The sequence below is a fragment of the Salarias fasciatus genome, chromosome 4 (genome assembly GCF_902148845.1).
Source record: "Salarias fasciatus chromosome 4, fSalaFa1.1, whole genome shotgun sequence".
NCBI lineage: Eukaryota > Metazoa > Chordata > Actinopteri > Blenniiformes > Blenniidae > Salarias > Salarias fasciatus.
The window spans coordinates 9,559,548-9,578,795 of record NC_043748.1 but is presented as its reverse complement, the minus strand read 5'-3'; the positions used below and the strand labels follow the sequence as shown (position 1 = coordinate 9,578,795).

Below are 19,248 nucleotides of genomic sequence, written 5' to 3'. Positions count from 1 at the left end.
TTAATGGACTCGGACCGCTGTGGCACACCTGTGGTCTTGTTTGTAGCTTCTCAGTGTCCACTTCCCTGCTTTTCCCCACAGTGTTGATTCACTCTATCCCCTCTTTATCCATCTCCCTGCACTGATGACTGTAACACTTCAGGCATGGATTTCCTGTCAGGAGTTTAAGTGCTACTCAAGACATACACACATGCACACACACACACACAGCTTTTAGGGGTGTTTTCCCACTGACCTGACGAATCTGAAGCTCCTCATACTGAAATTATCCATCACAACTCGGTGTTCAGCTCTCACACACGCAACACATACTTCTGGATCCCACATGTGCAGCACGCGCCAAAGTTTTTAGACAGCCACAAAAACAGAAATAAAAGACTATCCAGACACACATACACACACACACACACACACTTGAGCTATTGCAGTGAGACAATGTCGTTGCTAAAATAGAAGGCAGGATAAAAAGCGCGATGAAAGCAGGAAATGAAAATGAGTTTGAGGATGAAAGTAAAATTGAGTCAAACGGAAATCTAAAGCGTCAGGTAAGTGAAGTTCGGTAAAGAAAAATGTTCAGGAAAGTAAAAAAATAAAAGTAGCTTATGGGATAAAATAATTAAAAAATGTTACTTTGTTTTTTTGGAACATTGGAAACAAGAAAATCCCTTTCTGAAGCTCGGTTGAAAATTAGAAACAACAATGTAAGAACACATGTATGTACGTCTTTATTCAAATCTGTTGAAAAGTTCAGAACATTTTATAGTTTTTTTAAAATACTGTATATTGTTTGTTTGGATAAACTGTGGAAGGTCCTAAATATGGACACTTGCTCAATAAAGGGTTAACAAAACAAAAAGTCCATTAAGAATTTCGAAAGTGATCTTCTACAGTCTCTGCGTGTGTGTGTGTGTGTGTGTGTGTGTGTTCTTACTGTGCTGTCCCATCAGCTGGTACAGCTTGTTCAGCGTCTCGGCGTGCTCGGACGTGGGGTGGTTGGACGGATGCTGCTCCGCACCGCTCCCACACTGCTTCGAGTGCGGCGGCGGCGTCTTGCTGCTGTAGCTGCACACGAACGACGGCAGGATGGTCGGGTAGTTCATCCCCCCGTTCAGCCGCCCGAGCAGCGACCCCACGCCGTGGCCGACGGCGCCCGGGTTGTCGGCGCCATTTCCGTTTGTGCTTCCCCTCCGCCCCGCCAGCGTCTTCATCTCCAGCTCCTCCCCTCCCCCGACGGGCCCCTCCCTGTCCGTGTGCTCGGCGACCGTCACGCTGACGGCGTGCTGCCCGCCGTTGCTGAGGCGACAGTGCTGGTGCTGATGGTGCTGCAGGAGGTTGTGGATTGGCCTCAACCACAACGCGTTGCCGGGGCCCGAGCCCCCGCCGCCCCGGCTGGAACCGTGGCCGTGTCCGTTTCCACCGCCGTTGCTGCCTCCTCCGCTCCCGTTGGGGTTCACTTTTTTACGCCGTTTGCTGTTAAGAAAGCAGAGGCTGACGTTAACAGAGCAAAGAACTTGCACAACAGTCGTCAAGCTGATTCAAAAACACAAAGGAGAAGCGGCACGGCCCGAGCTGCACATCATTTCATTTCACCGTCGCCATCCGCCGTACCTGTGCCACCCGGAGTATATCCTCTGCAGCCGGCGGGTAAACTTGCGGTAAAGGTGGCTGATGTAGCGCAGCATCTCCTCGTAGCATGACCCCGGCTCGCTGTAGCTGGCGAGCGTGGAGTCGTTGGACATGTAGCGAGCGCGCTGCTCCCTCATCAGGGCGTTCTCCCGTTGCTTCGTCTCGGAGAACTGGGTGGCAATGACCACGAGGCACAAGTTGATCATGAAGAAAGAGCCCACCTGGTCGGAGGGGGAAAAGGATGAAGGATGCACCCGCTCTACCAAAAGTGCTGCACTGTGTATTTCCCCACGTTGCTGTTTATGATAGAGACACCGCGGCCACTTCATCAATATTTGATTCAGGGAACAACTCAGTGACTTCATCCCCTCTGATGACGATGGCGCAATAAACCTCTCGGTCAACAAGAAGCATTATAGCGGCTTATATATTATTAACACGCCGCCTGTCGGCCCGGATGCTCATAAAATAAACTCGACTCTGTTCTGATCATTAGACACCGTTCAAAATGTGCTCCAGCGAGGCAGCTTTAGCAGCGAGTTAATACATACATAAAGACTATGAATGAGGAACAGGTCATTGCTGTGCGACAGGAGAAACTAAGCAGAACACTTTTTCCACTGGCATCCCCATTTATCTTAATTTCTGTCTCACTCTCTTCCTATGTGAATCAATTTGCTCTTTCAGTCCCCCCTGGACGTCTTTATTGCTCTCATCCACTCTTTCCTCCTCAAATTCACAATAAGTAGTTTTGCATCAAACGGAGAGCAGACAGAGCGCTCATACCGCAAAGTAAAATACAGCCTGAGCCGTGATAATGGAAAATCCCACAACAGCGGGATGAGAGTCAAATTATACATGATAAGGAGTCTGCAGAAGGGATATACACAGTTTATACTCCAAGCAGAGTTCAGTGGTTTAGTTTAGTTATTTTTTTGGTTTTATAAAGCAGAAATCAAAAAGAAGCACACAAAAGTATTGTTTCCCATGTGACAGGTTTTAAATTTGAGGATGTTGAGCATCCTGTTGAAAGTGTACTTTTTGTCCATGAGGCTTCCTCATTTCATCATAGCAGCACCTTAAAACATTAGGTTAGATTGATAAGTGAGCAAAATAAATTCCACGGTGGTACTTACAATAATGAGCAGTATAAAATATATAAAATTGTAGAAGGAGTGAGCATCCATGACATAGTACATGATATCCACCCATCCTTCCAGTGTAATGACCTGGAGACAGAAACACAGGGAGAAAAGATGCGTTCTGGTTATAATGATCAGGAATGCTATTTTTTTTTTCTTCTTCAAAGACACAAGACAAACAATTCCACAAATGTGCACAAAAACACACACTCAGAAATCATAAAGCAACGAGATGCAGAAGACTCTGTTGCTCTGTTTTAATGTGTATTCCTCTGAAGTCAGTCTGTGGTGTTCCTCCAACGTCTAGTGTGTGTGTGTGAGTGTGTGTGTGTGTGTGTGTGTGTGCGCCCAAGGACTGACACATCCTTTCATGTAGCCACTATGCTAATGAGCAGTTGGGACGCCCAGACTTGAAAGCGGCGGCTCGGCTCAGCCGAGCCGATAATACACTCACACCTCAACATTTACACCTCGGCTGGCAGGAAATATCGTCACATAAACTGGCAGCACGACGCACGCAACAATGGCACGGACGCATAAGATGAAAGCCAATGCCAACAAGCACGTGTACGTCTGCCTGTGCATGAGTACAAGAAAACCCTGCAAAACACCAACATAAACAGAAACCACAAATGTATATTATGCAGAGACACGTGATTAAACCTGTTTAAAATACTGAAGTTCAACAAGGGAGCAATGGATTCTCATTTCTGAGCTGATACGCAGCTACAAAATATTGAAAATGTATCTTTAAATATAACAGGAACACAACAAAACTGGATTGGGTGATAAGTAAACTCTCTGTGCAGTTAAATCAAAAAGATTCATTTTGGAAAACTAGAAGCATTCCTCATGTCAACAAAGAAAGACTGTGATTCTCAGCTTTCCACTGTTTGTCTCAGGAAGGACAAAAAGTTATTACCGAGAACAAATCAGGCAATGACCTGAAGGGCCGGGCCCATTATCCGCCACTGACTCATTGTGAAGATCAGACATTGCCGGCAAAGTATCCAGTGCTGTAATTCTTGCCGCCGGCTCGGACACGGGGCAGAGAGCATGCTGCCGGCCATCTCTCATGACTGACCTAACAACACGCCGTTCATTATTATTATTACCAACCTTAATGGACCGCTTGGCAGATCACAGTGGCCTGTTAAAGTGATGATGGCCTTGCCCTCCTCCTCCACCCTTTAGGCCTCATGGGCAATAGATCTTTCCTTATATCGTCCATTCGCAAGTTCAAGTTCATTTTGTTTGATTTCATTTGATTTTATTGGATTTCAACTAGCAATTTTTTCTTTTTTTTGCAAATTAGCTAAGTCAGCTGTCTTCACAACCACAAGAGAAAGAATCTTCAAGAAGCAAACATCTGGAACCAGACAAATCTAGTTTATTTGCCCATTATGATCCCAGTCAATACTTGAAGCCGTCTGCAGTTTCTGCATTTTTTTTTCTTTCTTTAAAATGAGACAGATCTTTGACGGATTTCCTCAAACATCGCCTCTGAAATCACAGAAGCAATCCAGCTGCTCTACATTTACAGGGGTTTCCACAGAAAGCAGTCAAAACTCAGATTGCAGACTTTGCCCGTTTTTCAGCCTGACTGACTTCGCCGACACCACAGGGATTCAAACCTGCGTCGTCCACAAAAGGTGAAGACCTAACCTGATCCGCCACCAGCTGCCTGTGGCTCTTTCAGAAGACAGAACCGCAAATGTTACCAGCTTGTTGTCATCTGCCAAAGTCCCGAGGTACTCCCAAATTAACTCGATTTGGAGCCCTGGGCAGCAGTGTTTTCAAACTCTGCTCTGGAATGTATAATTCATTTTCTTTATATTTGCAGATACTGAGGGGAATACGGCTGTAAGGGGGGGGGAAGAAAGGATAACAAGTCAGACACTTCATTTATGATTCAATAGAACGCTCTCAATTTTTCTTCAGCACACTTGGTCTCTCTCCATCTATTTCTGCATCCCTCATCTCAATCACTTTTCCCTTCCTGTCTCATCTCTCACTCTCTCTCTCTCTGTTTTTGAGTCTGGTCGTAGGAAACAAGAGGTATTTCGTAGAGGGAAAATATGCTGGCAATGTGATAAATTTGCTGCCAAAATAATCACTCTGTTTCTTTGTCAATGTTTATTTCATCATCCATGCAGATCCAGTCAAAGAACAAATGCTGAACAAAGGTCTGAACATACTACTTTATTTATGACTCTTGCATTTCCTGTTGCTTCTTTATGCATTGAATTGTGTAACCTGTGTGTCTTTGTTTTGATTGTTTAACTCCATGCACTTTTACTATATTTATATGGAAGATAGCGTTTATGTCTTCATAAAAGTGAAATTTTCTCCTTGAAGCCTTTTAATTCCAAATGTGAGATTTTCAAAAGGAGGCGAGCGTCTCATGTTAAGTCAGGTAAATGGCCCCTCCGCAAGTGTGAGAGCTGTGACGGCCAAACTCAAAGGGAATCTCCACTTTTCTTCCTGACACTTAAGCCACCTGAGTAATACCCGTGCACACGTCTGATTGGGGTGAGATGTGAACCTTTTTGAGCTTCTGACCAGCAAAATGCAAATTAGAGGCACAGGCACATCATACAACTTGGCTCAAAACAAAATCTCACCCGAGACTCTGTTGTACTTACCAAACCACCGCAACAGGAAAAAAGTAATTTGCTGTTGCCAGGAATTTAAAGATAAGACTCTCTTTGAGAAAGTCATATTGAGGAAATCAAAGGTTTCAGGAGACACAGACGGATCTATCAGCGAGGTGTGGATAGATCCGCTGGAGGGGATGAAACTCATATCGGAACAACGTTGTTAGCACAAAGACTGCGATAGGGGAAACGTCTGCCACCGTCTCCCGGTGCAAGGGCCAGAAAAATACAGTTTATACAGCCGGTGGAAAGAAAAGGCTTTCAGGTCAGGATACGTGCCTCTCAAGGCCTGAAGGAAGATATGTCTCCAAGTGTGACTCTGAATTTTAAGTCGGTAAACAATAGATGGAAAAGCAAGGGGGCAAATATCACATTCCTCCAGCAGTTTGTGAGTATTAGCGCATGAACAGAGTAATCACATTTGGTTTTCGATTTGGCCATTTCTTACCTGGAATATGGCTATCCAAGCATAGCCAATGTTATCAAAGTTGACGGCTCCCTTGTGAGGGTTGAGCTCCCCGGGGCGGCACACACTGTAGTACTGGTTCCAGTTAACGCAGCCGTTAACGCTGGCGCCGCCCGCCGCCGGGGACGGCCCAGCCAGGGCCGAGCTGGGTTTGGGAGGGGCCAGTGAGCACTCGGCCCCGCCCTCGGTGTAGGCTGGCACATCGTGGCAGCGCAGCATCCCATTCTCACGGGCGGCTGAGCAGATAAACGGGCTGTCCTCGCCTTCCTCGGACATGTAGTAAGGTTTTAAAGACAGATTGTACATTCTGGGAAAGGGAAGGGATGTCAATTAGACATGCTTACAACCTAAAGTAACAAGTAGCTGTTTTTCAAGTGCAACAGAAATAAAATTCAAATGAAATGAGATGAAACTCAATTTTTAAAAAGTTCCTTTTTCATATAATTGTGATTTTAAAGAGCATGAGTCATGAACATGATTCTTTTTTCCTTGTCATTCTAAACATAAAGTGGTGAAACGAGTGTCTGGTCTGTGATTCCAGACAGCACCGAATCATTTTGTTCCCGTGGTCAGAGAGTCATTTGCGCCGTGAGAGGAAACACAGCAGCCCTGACTTTGAAACATGAAGCTGCTGTTTCTCTCTCTCTCTCACACACAGAGAGGATTCAGTTTTAAGTCCCGGTACAATTTGTACCGTTATATCAAAACCAGAATAAGTTCAAGCATCTCTATGTGACATTGCTGGCTTCCTGAGGTTGTGCATAAAAAAGTTCTTTTTTTCTTTCTTTTTTTTTTAAAATCATCTTCCCTTGAACAACTGACCACCTCATAGCAAAGCCAGACGCCGATTCTTTGTCTGTTTTTGTTGCTGTGGGTGTGTGCCAATTTGTTCATGTGTCTGCTGGCCTGCACAGGAAAAGAGTGAATGATTTCATCTGCCGTTTTACTTTCTGATCTTATTTCCATCGAATAGCTTAAAGATTTTCACTCAGCAGCTCTATCTGCATATTTCTTTTTTTTTTTTTTTTGCCACCGACAATTATTCCCTGATTCAATTCAAAGCATGATATGACTAAAGAAGAAGTAAATATCAGTGGAAATGAAAGGAGAGACAGAAAACACAGATTACACATGTTTGAGTCATGTAAGCTGAGCAAATTCACAGAAATATTGTATAAATTGGCTTAAGAAAATCACTGGATCTTCTAAATCTATTCATGAAGACACTTTTTTTTTTTTTTTTTTTTTACTCTTTGATGTTGTCTACACTGAAAGAGAAACAAATCTAAAAATGCCTCTTCTGAAAAATCTAATCAAGATATGACAGAGGAGGCAATTTTCTCAAAGCAACTGCGCTTCTTCCAGCCTGGAAATAAATGAGAAAATGCTAATTCTCCAGCGCCGCGGCTGAGTTCCTTACGTTCTGACGTCCTCTCCCAGGAAGCAGCGGTTGCGCAGCAGTCCTGCCCAGAGCTGCACTCCCACAATGCCGAAGATGAAAAAGACAAAGAAGCAGAGGAGGAGAACATTTCCCAACATGGGCAGGGTGTCCAACAGCAGTGTCACCAGGATCCTCATACCTACGTGGTGAGACACAAACAGCACAGGCTAATCTGAGAACTCGCTGATCCGGCTTGTTCATGGTCAAACACACGGGAGAAATCCTGCTGTGCACCTTTTTTTTTTTCCTCTCTCCCCCTGGTTACTGTACATCTTGACAACCCCCATTGATCTTGTGAGGTTTTGGAACCCGCAACTTCATCCTCGAAGCCAAGCGATGACAAAAACTCAAAGTGACGGCTTGACATTATTTTCTCCTCCGGGATCAGAACTCAAAGCTTCCTTGTGGCCGGTATTATCTAACCACATGCGTTCAGCATCCATCTCCAGTTGTCAGAAGTGTTTAGCGTCAGCAGAATTAGGGATCCAGTCCCTCAGGTCCTCAGTGTGTTCCGTCCGTCCCCCCTTCACATATATTACAGTTTCAAGCACAGTGTTACTGCTAATTTTTACATAACTGATATTTATTATTGACTTGACCTCTTGAATCCGGACGGTTTGTGCCGGATTGCTGCAGGAGGGAGATCTGCCTGAATGCATTAATGTGATGAGATGTTTGTGAGTTCTGTAATTATGAAAGCACCATAACTACACTGAACTAAGTAACAAGTTGTCTCATATGTGAACCGCTTTGTGTGCAACTCTTTTAGTGTGTGTATCGGCGGCGACCTCATTTTTGAGAACCGCGACCCAGGAGACTCTTTTTGAACACGCTCAAATATGAAAACATGAGAAATGTACACACGCACACACTGAGCAAACTGCACACAGATGCACTCCGACGGCGGCATCTGTCTGCAGAGAAATCAGCCCAGCGAACGAAAACATTTCACAGCAGTGACACCCACTTAGCAGAATACTAATGGCTTGTTTAAGCACCGTTTTGGGTGTTTCTGCAACAAAGTCGATTTCATTGAGGAAGATACCAGGACGTATTAATGAATATGAAATTCAAAAATTAAACTGACAATAAATTCAAGTGGCCTCATTATAGTAAAACAATTAAATAAGTTCTTAAGTAAAATGACTGTGCTGAATTAAGACAGGAAACGATCCAAATATAAAAAGAAGTCCTTTAAATTGGGATTTCTGAGTAACAATTAGAACCTGAGGTGTGAGTTTACTTCTTGTGATATGAGAGTGTTGATTGTGCCATAAAAATAAAATGAAACAAAGTCTGTGGTTTATAAGTCAGGGACAGAGGAGAAGCATGTGACTGCGTGCATGCCGTGTGCTGGACGACCGTCAGAGAACAGGCAGAAGCCGTCGGCGTGCGGCAGCCTTGAAAACATCACTCAGCGAGCTGCAGCGCAGGAGCACGCTCGGAGTCTGTCTAACAACGGATATTTTCCATCCACTTAGGCGGAGAGACAAATGGAAAGACAGCGTGGCAGTGAAATTGGTCGGAAGAGAAACAAGAAAAACAAAAAAAAAAAAAAAAAAAAAAAACAAAGAAGATAGGAAAAGATTTGGTTGTTCTATTAGTCTGACTGGTCTGCGTGCACAAACACTCAATCTGTGATCAGCGCTACAGAAAACAATTGAGGAGGGATGCAGAAAACCCTGAGAATGAAACAGAAGAAGAAAGCTAAACTCCTCCCGGATGTGTTTGGTTGTGAGCGTATGAACGCAGGCTTCGGGTACATTTGTTCATTTGTGTCTGTTTCTACGCTGACCTTGAGTTTTCCCGCCTCAAGTCAAACCTCTCGCTGTCACCTTGGTTGCAGATCTCTCTGTCTGCTTCGGGGAGGGACTGTAAACTAGTTACAATATCACAAGTTTCACTTCACCTTGTTCGTGGCGGTAAATAGCATAACTCAGAGCTAATGCAGGCTTGGTGGAAAGCTTGAGGGTCATGTTCCTGTTTGTGACACCGTGGTGTGTTCGGAGCCTGTTTGAGGCGGAAGCGAGAAAAACAGAGACATCGTTTTATGGTTGTGTTTGAGTTATATAGTGAGCCTGAAGCAACCGACAATTCCTGAATGATGTGCCGCCATCATTAATATTTATGTATTTTAGGTCAGAAATGGGCTTATTCAATCAAAAACGGGGAATTTTGTTCAATGTACACAAACATGGAGGGTGTTTTTGTTTTTAGGAGCTAGAAATGGACTTAATATGTCTACATAATAATAATAATATAGTTGAAGTTCTTAACTATTATACTAGTGTATATCAATTCATTTCTAGAGCTTCCTCAGGTGGAATATTTTGTATATGGCAAACACCGCTGGCAGTCTGAGTCTGACAAACAGCCTGGCAGCTTGCCTAATGTATGCTGGGTAATAATCTTGTAAGTTGTTATGACACCATTGTCTGGTGATCCTCTTTAGCTGAAGATTCATAGCCACTTGTGTCACACAGCTTTCAGGAAAATGACAAACTATGTACAAGTCGGCCCCTCCGGCACACACTGGCACTGCAACGAGATGAAAGGAAACCAGATCTGGATCATCGGTCACCGCTGAGCGGCGAGAGGAGGACGCAGACAGCAAATTGATGCTCGGTGCAAACAGCTAATTGGCTAAGGACACGGTACAGAGAGATTTAAATCGTGCAATGTCATAAAAGACATAAAAATGATTCAGAAAGAACTACCTTGACATGAAACTGACGAAGCAAGGCTGCCGTAGATTATAAATCTGGAGATTGTTAATCTATCAGACAGCAAGGACTCAGCATTAAACATGCACAACAATTAATATCTGTGTCTTTCGATTGATTGTTCATAAAGAAACCAAAAGGAACCAATGAGATAAAGCGGATCTCGTCACATATCAGCGAAGGCTGAACTAAGACTTAACTCCCAGACTTACTTGGCACTCTGTTGATCGCTCGCAGCGGCCGGAGGACCCGGACAGTTCGGATGGCTGACAGACTGGCATTGTGGCCATCCAGAGAGTATTCCATCACCCTGCGGACGCAGTCACAGTCGGAGAATAACAAGAAACTTATTTCATCAACTGTGCACCGCTGAAATAGCACACAAACACACTCACACAAAGAAGCAACAAGAAAAACAACAATCTATTAAGGCTCATAATGGAAACAACCCACATAATTACTGTGCATGTGGCATCTAATTACACAGTCAGGAGCACTTTTTGTTCTGTATAATCTGTGTTGAAACACACAAACACAATAAATGTAATGATAAACATAGAGAGAAACTTATTTGTGCTTTCTGTCCGGGTCTTTGATCGTGTTGTCTGATGTTAGGCCTCGATTGAACTTTAGAGCAACCAGCAGACACTTATTCAAACTGTGGCAGCAGAATCTGACAAGTGTGGAAAAACCTTGAACTTTTTGCTGTAAAACAGGACATAATATCCTGCAGGTAGTAAATAAATATCAGTAAAGTGAAGAAGCAATAAATATCAGGGCTCCAGAGTTGTTAGTACAGCAATACAGAGCCATTTTTAATCAATTTTGTTCATTTTCATGCAACAAAGATGAAGTTTCGATCAATCAGTGTTTTTAAAAGTGCACAGAGCCCAGTCACTGGTTACCGGTCATCCGGCTTCAGACTTTCAGTCGGTACAAACGCTGCATTTCAGGAACTATCCTGACACAGCCGTCGCCTTGACATTGTCAGAGCTGCTCAGCTCTTTCCCTCTTCCAGAACTTCACCATGAAAAACCGATGATGCCTGATAAACTCCTGACAGGTGCCAATGCAACAGGATCATGTTATGTCAAGTCACCATACTTTTTGTCTCAAACACAGATTAACTCCTTTTGTTTTCCCATTTCTCATGAATCTTTGCTTCTATTCTGCCTTTCAGTTTTGTATAAAGTCCACTTCCTTCACAGTTTTTTTCTCCATTTGCACTTCTCGGAGTCTGTGTTACTGTTTCCATTAACATGTGCAAAGGTAAAACCAACCCGGCCATGACGATGACAAAGTCAAGCTGGTTCCACTTGTCCCCGAGGTAACAGTTGGGGCCGAAGATGCCCAGGGCCACCATCTTGATGACCATCTCCACTGCGAAGAACGCAAAGATGCAGTCGTCCAACACCTGCTCGGAGGCGGCAGGGAAGAGAGAAACAGGAGTATCGGTTCACACAGTAAACACTGAAAGAAGAAACCCGACGTCTCGCTAACAGAAGAAGGTCGGATGCTTTTAAAGTCTTCCCATCAATGCACAGTCAAATTTTGAGAGAAACTGTTTAAGTGCCAGCAGAGTCTGACTGGAAAAAAAAGAAAACGAAAACAATGCATCCATTAGACAGTTTCATCCCAGCAGGGAACAGCTACAGCTTAGCATGGTTATAGCTGTGTCTCAATTAATTAGACATCTACCACTGCAAAAAACAATGTGTGTGTTTGAAAAATAATGAGGGCGTCTCAATTTGCCAAAAACCCACACTGCACCACAGCGTGAACATATAGACACAAGTGAGGCTGGAACTGTTAAAAGAAACTACTGTTTTTGTTTTAATGCCATTTTATTTGGGGACTGCAGTTGTCCTTTTAGTTTTTCATCTAGTTATATATTTCCTTTAACTTCAATAGTAAATCAAAAATATTGCACTACTCTGAAGTGCTTGTTGGGGTGATTATCTACTAAAATTTGGCACATTTACACAAAATAAACAATAATTTTCTAAACAAAATATATGTCCACATTGCCCTGGAAACAGCACATTCATCTATGCTTTTATCTCGTAATAACTCATCATAATAATTATCTAATTATAACAATTATCTAGAAATTGCATTTAGGCTGAAGTGAAGGGGGTGAGCATTTGTGATTTTTTACATAAAGAGAAAGAATTACAAAAACAAAATAGCATTCCTTTTTATTAGAATGATGCCAAACAAGCTGAGCAGGAGTGTCAGACTCACCTGTAGGATGCGGCACCACTCTGACTGGCAGGAAACGTCCTCACACGGCTGAAACATCCCCAGAGTCACACAGTTGAGCAGGATGACCAGCATGGACACGTGCTCGAACCACGTGGACGCAGAGGTTAAGGCCAAAAACACGTAATCGGTACAAAGTAAGCATCAGACCTTGTCAAATATACTGCACGTCTAAGGTGATATTAAATGAACAGCAAAGACAAAAACAATCAGAGAAAGCTTCAAATGCAAACACATCTGAAGGCAAACACATCAAGTGATGACAGAATGGGAACTGGCCAGTTATTCAGACAGAAAACTGCTTCTGTTCCCAGGATGCATATCCAGACAGCTGAGTGATAAAGTCCACGTTATCAGAGGGATTCAGCGGCGGTTTATAGTTTTATATATAATAAAAATCACAGCCAGTGTTTTGAACACCAGTTCACGGCAATATACTGTACATGTCACCCGCTGGAGACAGTAAACAATCGCCTCACCAGCAGAAAGGAAGCGGAAACCAAAAGGAAGCCTCGTAGCGGGTCAATAACGAAGGAGAGAGACTGGATGCTAATGTGATTACAGATGTTTTCATGATGTCACTCTGGAGGTTTAATGCCTCTGCGTCTGCCGAACATCCTGTTTTCCTCATGATCATCAGCGACATGAAGAAACTGCCAAGGAAAGTTTCTGCCAAGTGGAGATGAGGACGTTAAAACTCTACAAAGGATGAAATCATGTCAGTAATTATTCAACACAATTGTTCCAAAGGTTTCAGATGTATCCGGCCTGGCCAAAAAGCAATTCTGAATAATCTTTAATAGAGTTCATTTCACTCCTTTTGGGCACACATATACCAAGCGATGGTGCGTGAGCACTGAGCTGCATTGTTAAATATTCCAAAAGCGAACCTGCTACCCTAATTACAAAGGGAATTAAAGCAGAAAACAAAAGGTGACCACAGTTTTCAACGTTGCTCTCTTACACAGACAAAGCACAGACAGACCTAGATAAAGTGCACAAAACCAAGCGCAGAGATATCGTATGCAAATTACCTCAAAGTTTTATACCCAAAACACTTGGGACTCCCTGCTGTGCTGCAATCGGGGAACTAAAACAAAAGTTTGCATCAGCAAAACTCTGACCCAAAAGTTTTACTTTTCTGTGTCATCAGTGTTTAGAGTAGATGCAAATATGCCCTCAGGCAACCCTACAACTCTCCCAACTTTTGGGTTATTCTTCAGTGACTAAAGGTGTTCATATTCTCATGGGAAAAGACGCAAACGCACTGGGATTTAATCGCAGAAAGATGCTTAATCAAATTCCCTTCATAAAAATTCAGCTAATCAGAAGGACAGGAGAACTCTGTGCCTCCAAACTGTATCTGTGTTTAAAACTTCATTCAGATTAGATTCAGTGAGCACATTTGCAAAGGAAATACTCTAACTATATGCAACGTTACGCCAGAAATGCAGCTTTACCTGAGCTTAAAATGACTGGGTGCAGTTTGCAAACGAAGACCCAAAAGACAAATTATGTATCAAGTATCAATAAACATGAAAATCTGAGGAGATCTTCATCTGTCCATCGACAGAATATGTTTGAGGCTATGGGAATATTTACTGAGAGACAGCATTACCTTGTTCAGATGATTTCTGAACACTTCTGGACAGGGAGAAAAAAAAAATAAGACGAATATTCCAATCAGCCATCTGTGGCAATGTTTACATGGAGGTAAATGAAGATCCCACGCTCTGCTTCCTCCAGCTCATCATCTTTACACTGTCGCCATGTGCACATCTGACAGAGGATTTAAACCCTGGCTGCCACCGCGCACCTATGCTTAATTAGCCAAACCTGACAAATGTGCAAGGTGCGTTGCTGCACATCTCTATTTCCCGCTGATGACAGGATTCTATCTCAACACTGTGAGAATAGTCAAGCACGTCAGTGGAATTATCTGGGTTGATGAAGCTGTTTAAAGTCACTTCATATGGAAACCATGTGTGATTTTTAGCACTGTCTTTATGATATTATGAAGCTGGTCAGTTTACATTTAGTAAAAATGCTCACAATTATTGTGCCAAAGGTCCCATTGCTGTATTATTCAGGGGCTCGATTCTCAAATTAACATGGATACTGTGGAAGTCAGAAAGACTTCACACCCTAATGCAATTCCAGTGAACATCCATTTAATACAAATCACATGAAGTAACAAAAAGCCAGGGGCGTCTCAGAATTTACCATTTGAGAGAAAACACTACAGTTCAGAGGCTTTCTGACACGAGGAGTATCTCATTTTATTCTTTAATTCCAGGAAAGCAGACACAGCTCTGAGGCATTACAGCTGTCATTTGTGTTGTATATACTCCATAAATGTGCTCGATGAGTATTTAGCCATTACATCAGAGTGAAACATGTGTTGTGAGTGCCCTCGAGGGAGCAGGAATAAAAACTGTCAATACAATTGTGTGACGACGTGCTGTTGTTGTTAACTCACAGTGAAAAAAACATCTTTAGTCACTCAGTCACATGGAAAATTCCTCGGGTCATAATGTCACTATATAGGCTTCATACAGAGACACAGGCGCACACACACACACACGCGCGCGCGGTCGTGAAACGTAAGGTCGATCGTTCTTTCACAGATGAAAGATTCAGTAATCTGCGGCAGAATTAAACAGAGAGATTTGAATATTCAGAAAAGCTCTCCTCTCTCTCTCTCTCTCTCTCTCTCCTCTGTGCCTTCTTGTGCTCTGCTTTCTCTAATTCCTCTTTAATCTCCACAGTCAACACCTCCTGAGCCCCCTTCTGTCTTCAGTTCCCCCTCAGCACGCGCGCACACCCGCACACACAAACGCGCGCTCGCATGCAAGCGCCGCACACCAACATGTAAGCATGCACAGACACACACGAGCATTAATGTGTAAGTCTTCAAAGCAAAGCCGGGCTGTCACTGCAAAGCGGGCTCAGCACGCTCACTGATTTGCAGTAAACAGCAAAAACATCAAACTTTCCACTGTTTTCTTAATTATGTCTGGGCTTCTGACTCACACACACCCACACAGACGTATAAGATTAAATGTTCAGGTAGAGTTCTGCTTCCCCTATGTCGCTATGAGAAGGATTAAACGTAGTTTCAATACGGTTTTATGGCGTTCGTCACTTAGCTTTCCTCCCCTGGCAGTGACAGATCCAGGCCGGGCACACGGCGCTCCTGGTCGCACTTGTTAAGGTTGATTTATGCCTGGGCACTTTGAGCAAATCAAATTAGGTCTGCGTCATGTCACACTGGTTGCGGCGAGTTGCGTATATTCATGAGTTCTGCGGCAGGCAATAGTTCAGGACCATTTTTCACCCTCTGCCATAAGTGGATCCCATACTTACTCTTAAAAAAAAAAAATCACTGCGTCAGCATCAATTTGGTTCTGGGTATACTATATATGATGTCGACTTTTTTTTTTGTTGACTTTACAAATAGATGAGCAAATAAAAACTGTAAGGGGAAGGGCAGATAGTGTTATAAATCAGTAAAGAATAGCAATGCATAAAGTTGGAAAGCACTCAAGGTTATTTAAGATTATATATCGCTATTCAAAGCAAAAAAATCTGAAGTTATGTGCTGTGAGAAGTGGATGTAGATGAACTAATAATCTTAAAAGTAAGATATTTTATCAGGAGAAAATTGTTTTCTCCCCTGGAAATCTTTAATTGTGGAGTAAGAGCACATAGTTTCCTGCTCTGTTGTACTCTGGGTGTGATTTCCAGCCTCAGACGAACACAACTGACTCTTTGCAGCCTTTTCTCCACGTCCTTTATCCTGTATGTGCTGTGAGTCTGCCGGTCTTAAAATGAGCTGCAGTCGGGCAAATGAGTGGCGTATTGCTATCATAAACAGGTTTTACTAGTCTGCTAAGAACTGCAAAAATGGGAACTGTTTATATCCCGCTCCATATAGACGTTGACCTCCTCACCGGAGGGGATCACTGTTGTTTACACCTCTATCTGGTGGTCTTGAATGAGAAACTCATGCTGGGCTGGTCATAAAACAAAATCTGAATTTCCCATGTTTTCCTTAAAAGCTACAGGGTGCCAAATGTAAATTTTTTAATATACGTGGGCTATGATTTACAGTCTCTTTGCTCCTCGTGCATAACCATCAAGTTGTTTAGTGACTGTTCGGCAGGTTTACTGGAGAAATTCAGAGTCCGGCTCAACAGGAGGAGAAAGTACAGCTTTTGAAAAGAGTCACACGGGATGTCACATTGCAAAGATTAACATGAGTATAAACTAATTAAAAAAAAAAAGAGACAAAGGGGGGATAAACTAAACTATACCAGAAGATTAAAAGTACTAATACCGTTTGTTCTGGCATAATGGGCACCATTTATCTTTAGCGTGTGGTGTGCAAATACATCACAGCACAAAGCTCTCCAAGATAAACAACACACGAATATCACAATGCAGCATGGAGTATTTGTAGGAGCCTGGTGAATCCGTACCACGTTCTGTCATAGCAAAGTCTCACACCTACCGTGGCTGTGATAACACTTAGGCACATTCACAAAGTGAACATTCACACACTCATACAAATGCATAGTATTCGTACCCACATGTACGATCAAGACTCAGCCCATTTTTTTCCCTTTTTATTTATGTTTATCAAACATACAACGGATTTTGGTCAGTATAACTATTTGGCGCTACACAAATAAAACTGAATCAAAACCGAATTGGGTAGTTTTAGAGCGCTCGCGCTCAGCCTGTTGGGCGGACGCGTTGCACCGCAGCACACATACACAGGAGAGCTTTCACAGCACGCGCGGACACACACGCTTTTAAGCCCACTCCACAACGCGTACGCACAGTGACGAGCCCACTCCGGTCGAGCTGCCGGGTCTGTGCCAGGGCGTGAAAAAAGGAGGCTGCAGCAAGCGCACAGGGGAGGAATGAGAGGACAGTCAATAATAAAGATGCACTGAAGCAGTGTATGTGTTGGTTTTATCCAGCGACAATTTAGCTCCAAAGTCAAATTTGCTTGATTAAATTAAACTGCGTTGAGCTTTCAGCTCACACTGCAGTCCTTGCTGTGATTTCTTCCCTTCCTTCCTCTCTCTGCCAGCCTCCCAATGCTCTCTATCTGTCCGTATGAGTTAAAGAGGGGAGGAAGTGCTACAGTGTTAAGTCTCAGCTCACAAGCAGAACTCATCCCTATCTGCTTCATGGCTTAGTGAGCTTTGTTCTGCGATAAGCTACAAATTTCAGCTGTCCCATCTAGTTACAGCTCGTCTACTTCCCTCCGCTGTAGAACAAAGCTTTTTTTCGTTTTTTTTTTTTTTTTTTTTTTTTCATATGGCCACACACAGGTATAATTTCGAGATTTACATAAACTCTTATGAAATACTAAGTTTTTGCCTGGATTTGCAGTTTTACATCATTCATACAAGTCAGCCAAGCAGTCAATACAGACTCTGGGAGGCTCTGCGGATGTCATTGGTCACAGTTAGTGATCGCAGTTCACAGAACGCCATGGCTGCTGGCTGAAGCTCAGAGGGTGTTCATTTCTTCTGTCAGGTAAAAACACTAAGAGAAACAGTCTGTTTTGTTAGCCTCGTTTCACTGCATTACACTTTAAAGGACGGGTAACTGTACAACTGTGAAAAGTTCCAATCAATGATCAGCTCAACAGAGTGCTGAGGGTGGGTGAATCTATGAGTCTCTATGCATAAAGACAGAGAAAGACGTGGACGTGTCTGCAAGAGCAAAGTGCATGTTTAAAGAGAATTGGGATTAATGAAGCTTGGGGAAAAAGCTTCGCAGTGAACTGACTTTTACAACTGCAATTGCAGAGCTTTGTTTAAAATAAGACATTTTACCAGCCCATTAAAGTTCCCAACTTTTGTTGATTCGGAAGGCATTGATAGAGTTTCAAAAAGTTTGGACAACTAAACCAAAGACTTAATGTAAATAAAGGGTCATAATTAAAAAAAACATTTTGAAACAGGTCAGAGGACGGTTCATATATATAAAAAAACACTGCTCTACAAACTAACTTCATCTTTTAATGTAAATATATAGCTAAAATACATAAACCAGCGCTCTGATTTTCAAATTCCATGTTAGAGTGACAACATAAACCTTAAAGATGTTGGGATGGAATCATTAATTCCATCAATTCTCGAGACTTCTATGTTTTAATAAATTGATGTGAAAGATTAAATAAGAACAAATCAGACAAACTTTCATTAATCATGTTGGGCTGGAGTTTACTCCAGCTGGCCACTTAGTATTTTAGCTTATTTTACTGTAGAAAGGCCGCATGTGGCTTTGTTTCCGTACAGACGACACACCTGCAATGTCAAATGTTGCTAACCATCTCATCCATCATTGAGATTCCTAAAAACCTTCTTCCTTACTAGTTTACGCCTCACATCCGTATTCTCTCTAAGGATCTAATTTTCTAAGACGAAGTAAAAACTTGCTGATGTCGCAGAAAATTTAATCTCGGCTACAGTGGGGGAATATCAAGCTCGTATGGCTGCTGTAAACAAGGTTAACTCCATCCCCCTCCTCAATGCCTTTTATTCATGTCCCCCCCATACTTTCCTTGACTATCACCTTCACCCATTTCTCGTTCTCCGTTTCTCTCCCGCTGCATTAGCCACCCTCTATCTGTCCTCTTAACCTCTCACCTCCCCCACTTCAGCTGAAACTCCCCCTCCATGCATGTTTCCATTTCTTTGCACCCTCACCCCCATCTTTTCAGGCTTCAGTCCATCCCTCTTTCATTAGACAGGAGCAAACTCAATCCCATCACATGTAATAACCCAATCAGACTCCTGAGTCAGGTCCATCAGTAGGGCAGCCGCAGCGTGTGTGTGCGCGTGTGTGTGTGTGTGTGTGTGTGTGTCGTCAGTATGAAAACAAGTGCATGCAGAGATCTATGTCAAAG

General features: G+C 43.0%; 1 protein-coding gene across 2 annotated transcripts in view; it reads right to left on the bottom strand.

Moving 5' to 3' along the window:
- cacna1ha (calcium channel, voltage-dependent, T type, alpha 1H subunit a) overlaps positions 1-19,248 on the bottom strand; it is a 98,385-nt gene that overhangs the window by 31,259 nt on the left and 47,878 nt on the right. For both annotated transcript variants that reach the window (XM_030090216.1, XM_030090217.1), the window contains 8 exons: positions 12,300-12,411; positions 11,336-11,469; positions 10,268-10,365; positions 7,312-7,471; positions 5,874-6,198; positions 2,763-2,855; positions 1,609-1,847; positions 932-1,470 (listed from right to left, as the gene is read on the bottom strand). In XM_030090216.1, coding sequence (XP_029946076.1) covers positions 932-1,470; positions 1,609-1,847; positions 2,763-2,855; positions 5,874-6,198; positions 7,312-7,471; positions 10,268-10,365; positions 11,336-11,469; positions 12,300-12,411 — 1,700 coding nt within the window. The remainder of the gene's footprint in view (positions 1-931; positions 1,471-1,608; positions 1,848-2,762; positions 2,856-5,873; positions 6,199-7,311; positions 7,472-10,267; positions 10,366-11,335; positions 11,470-12,299; positions 12,412-19,248) is intronic.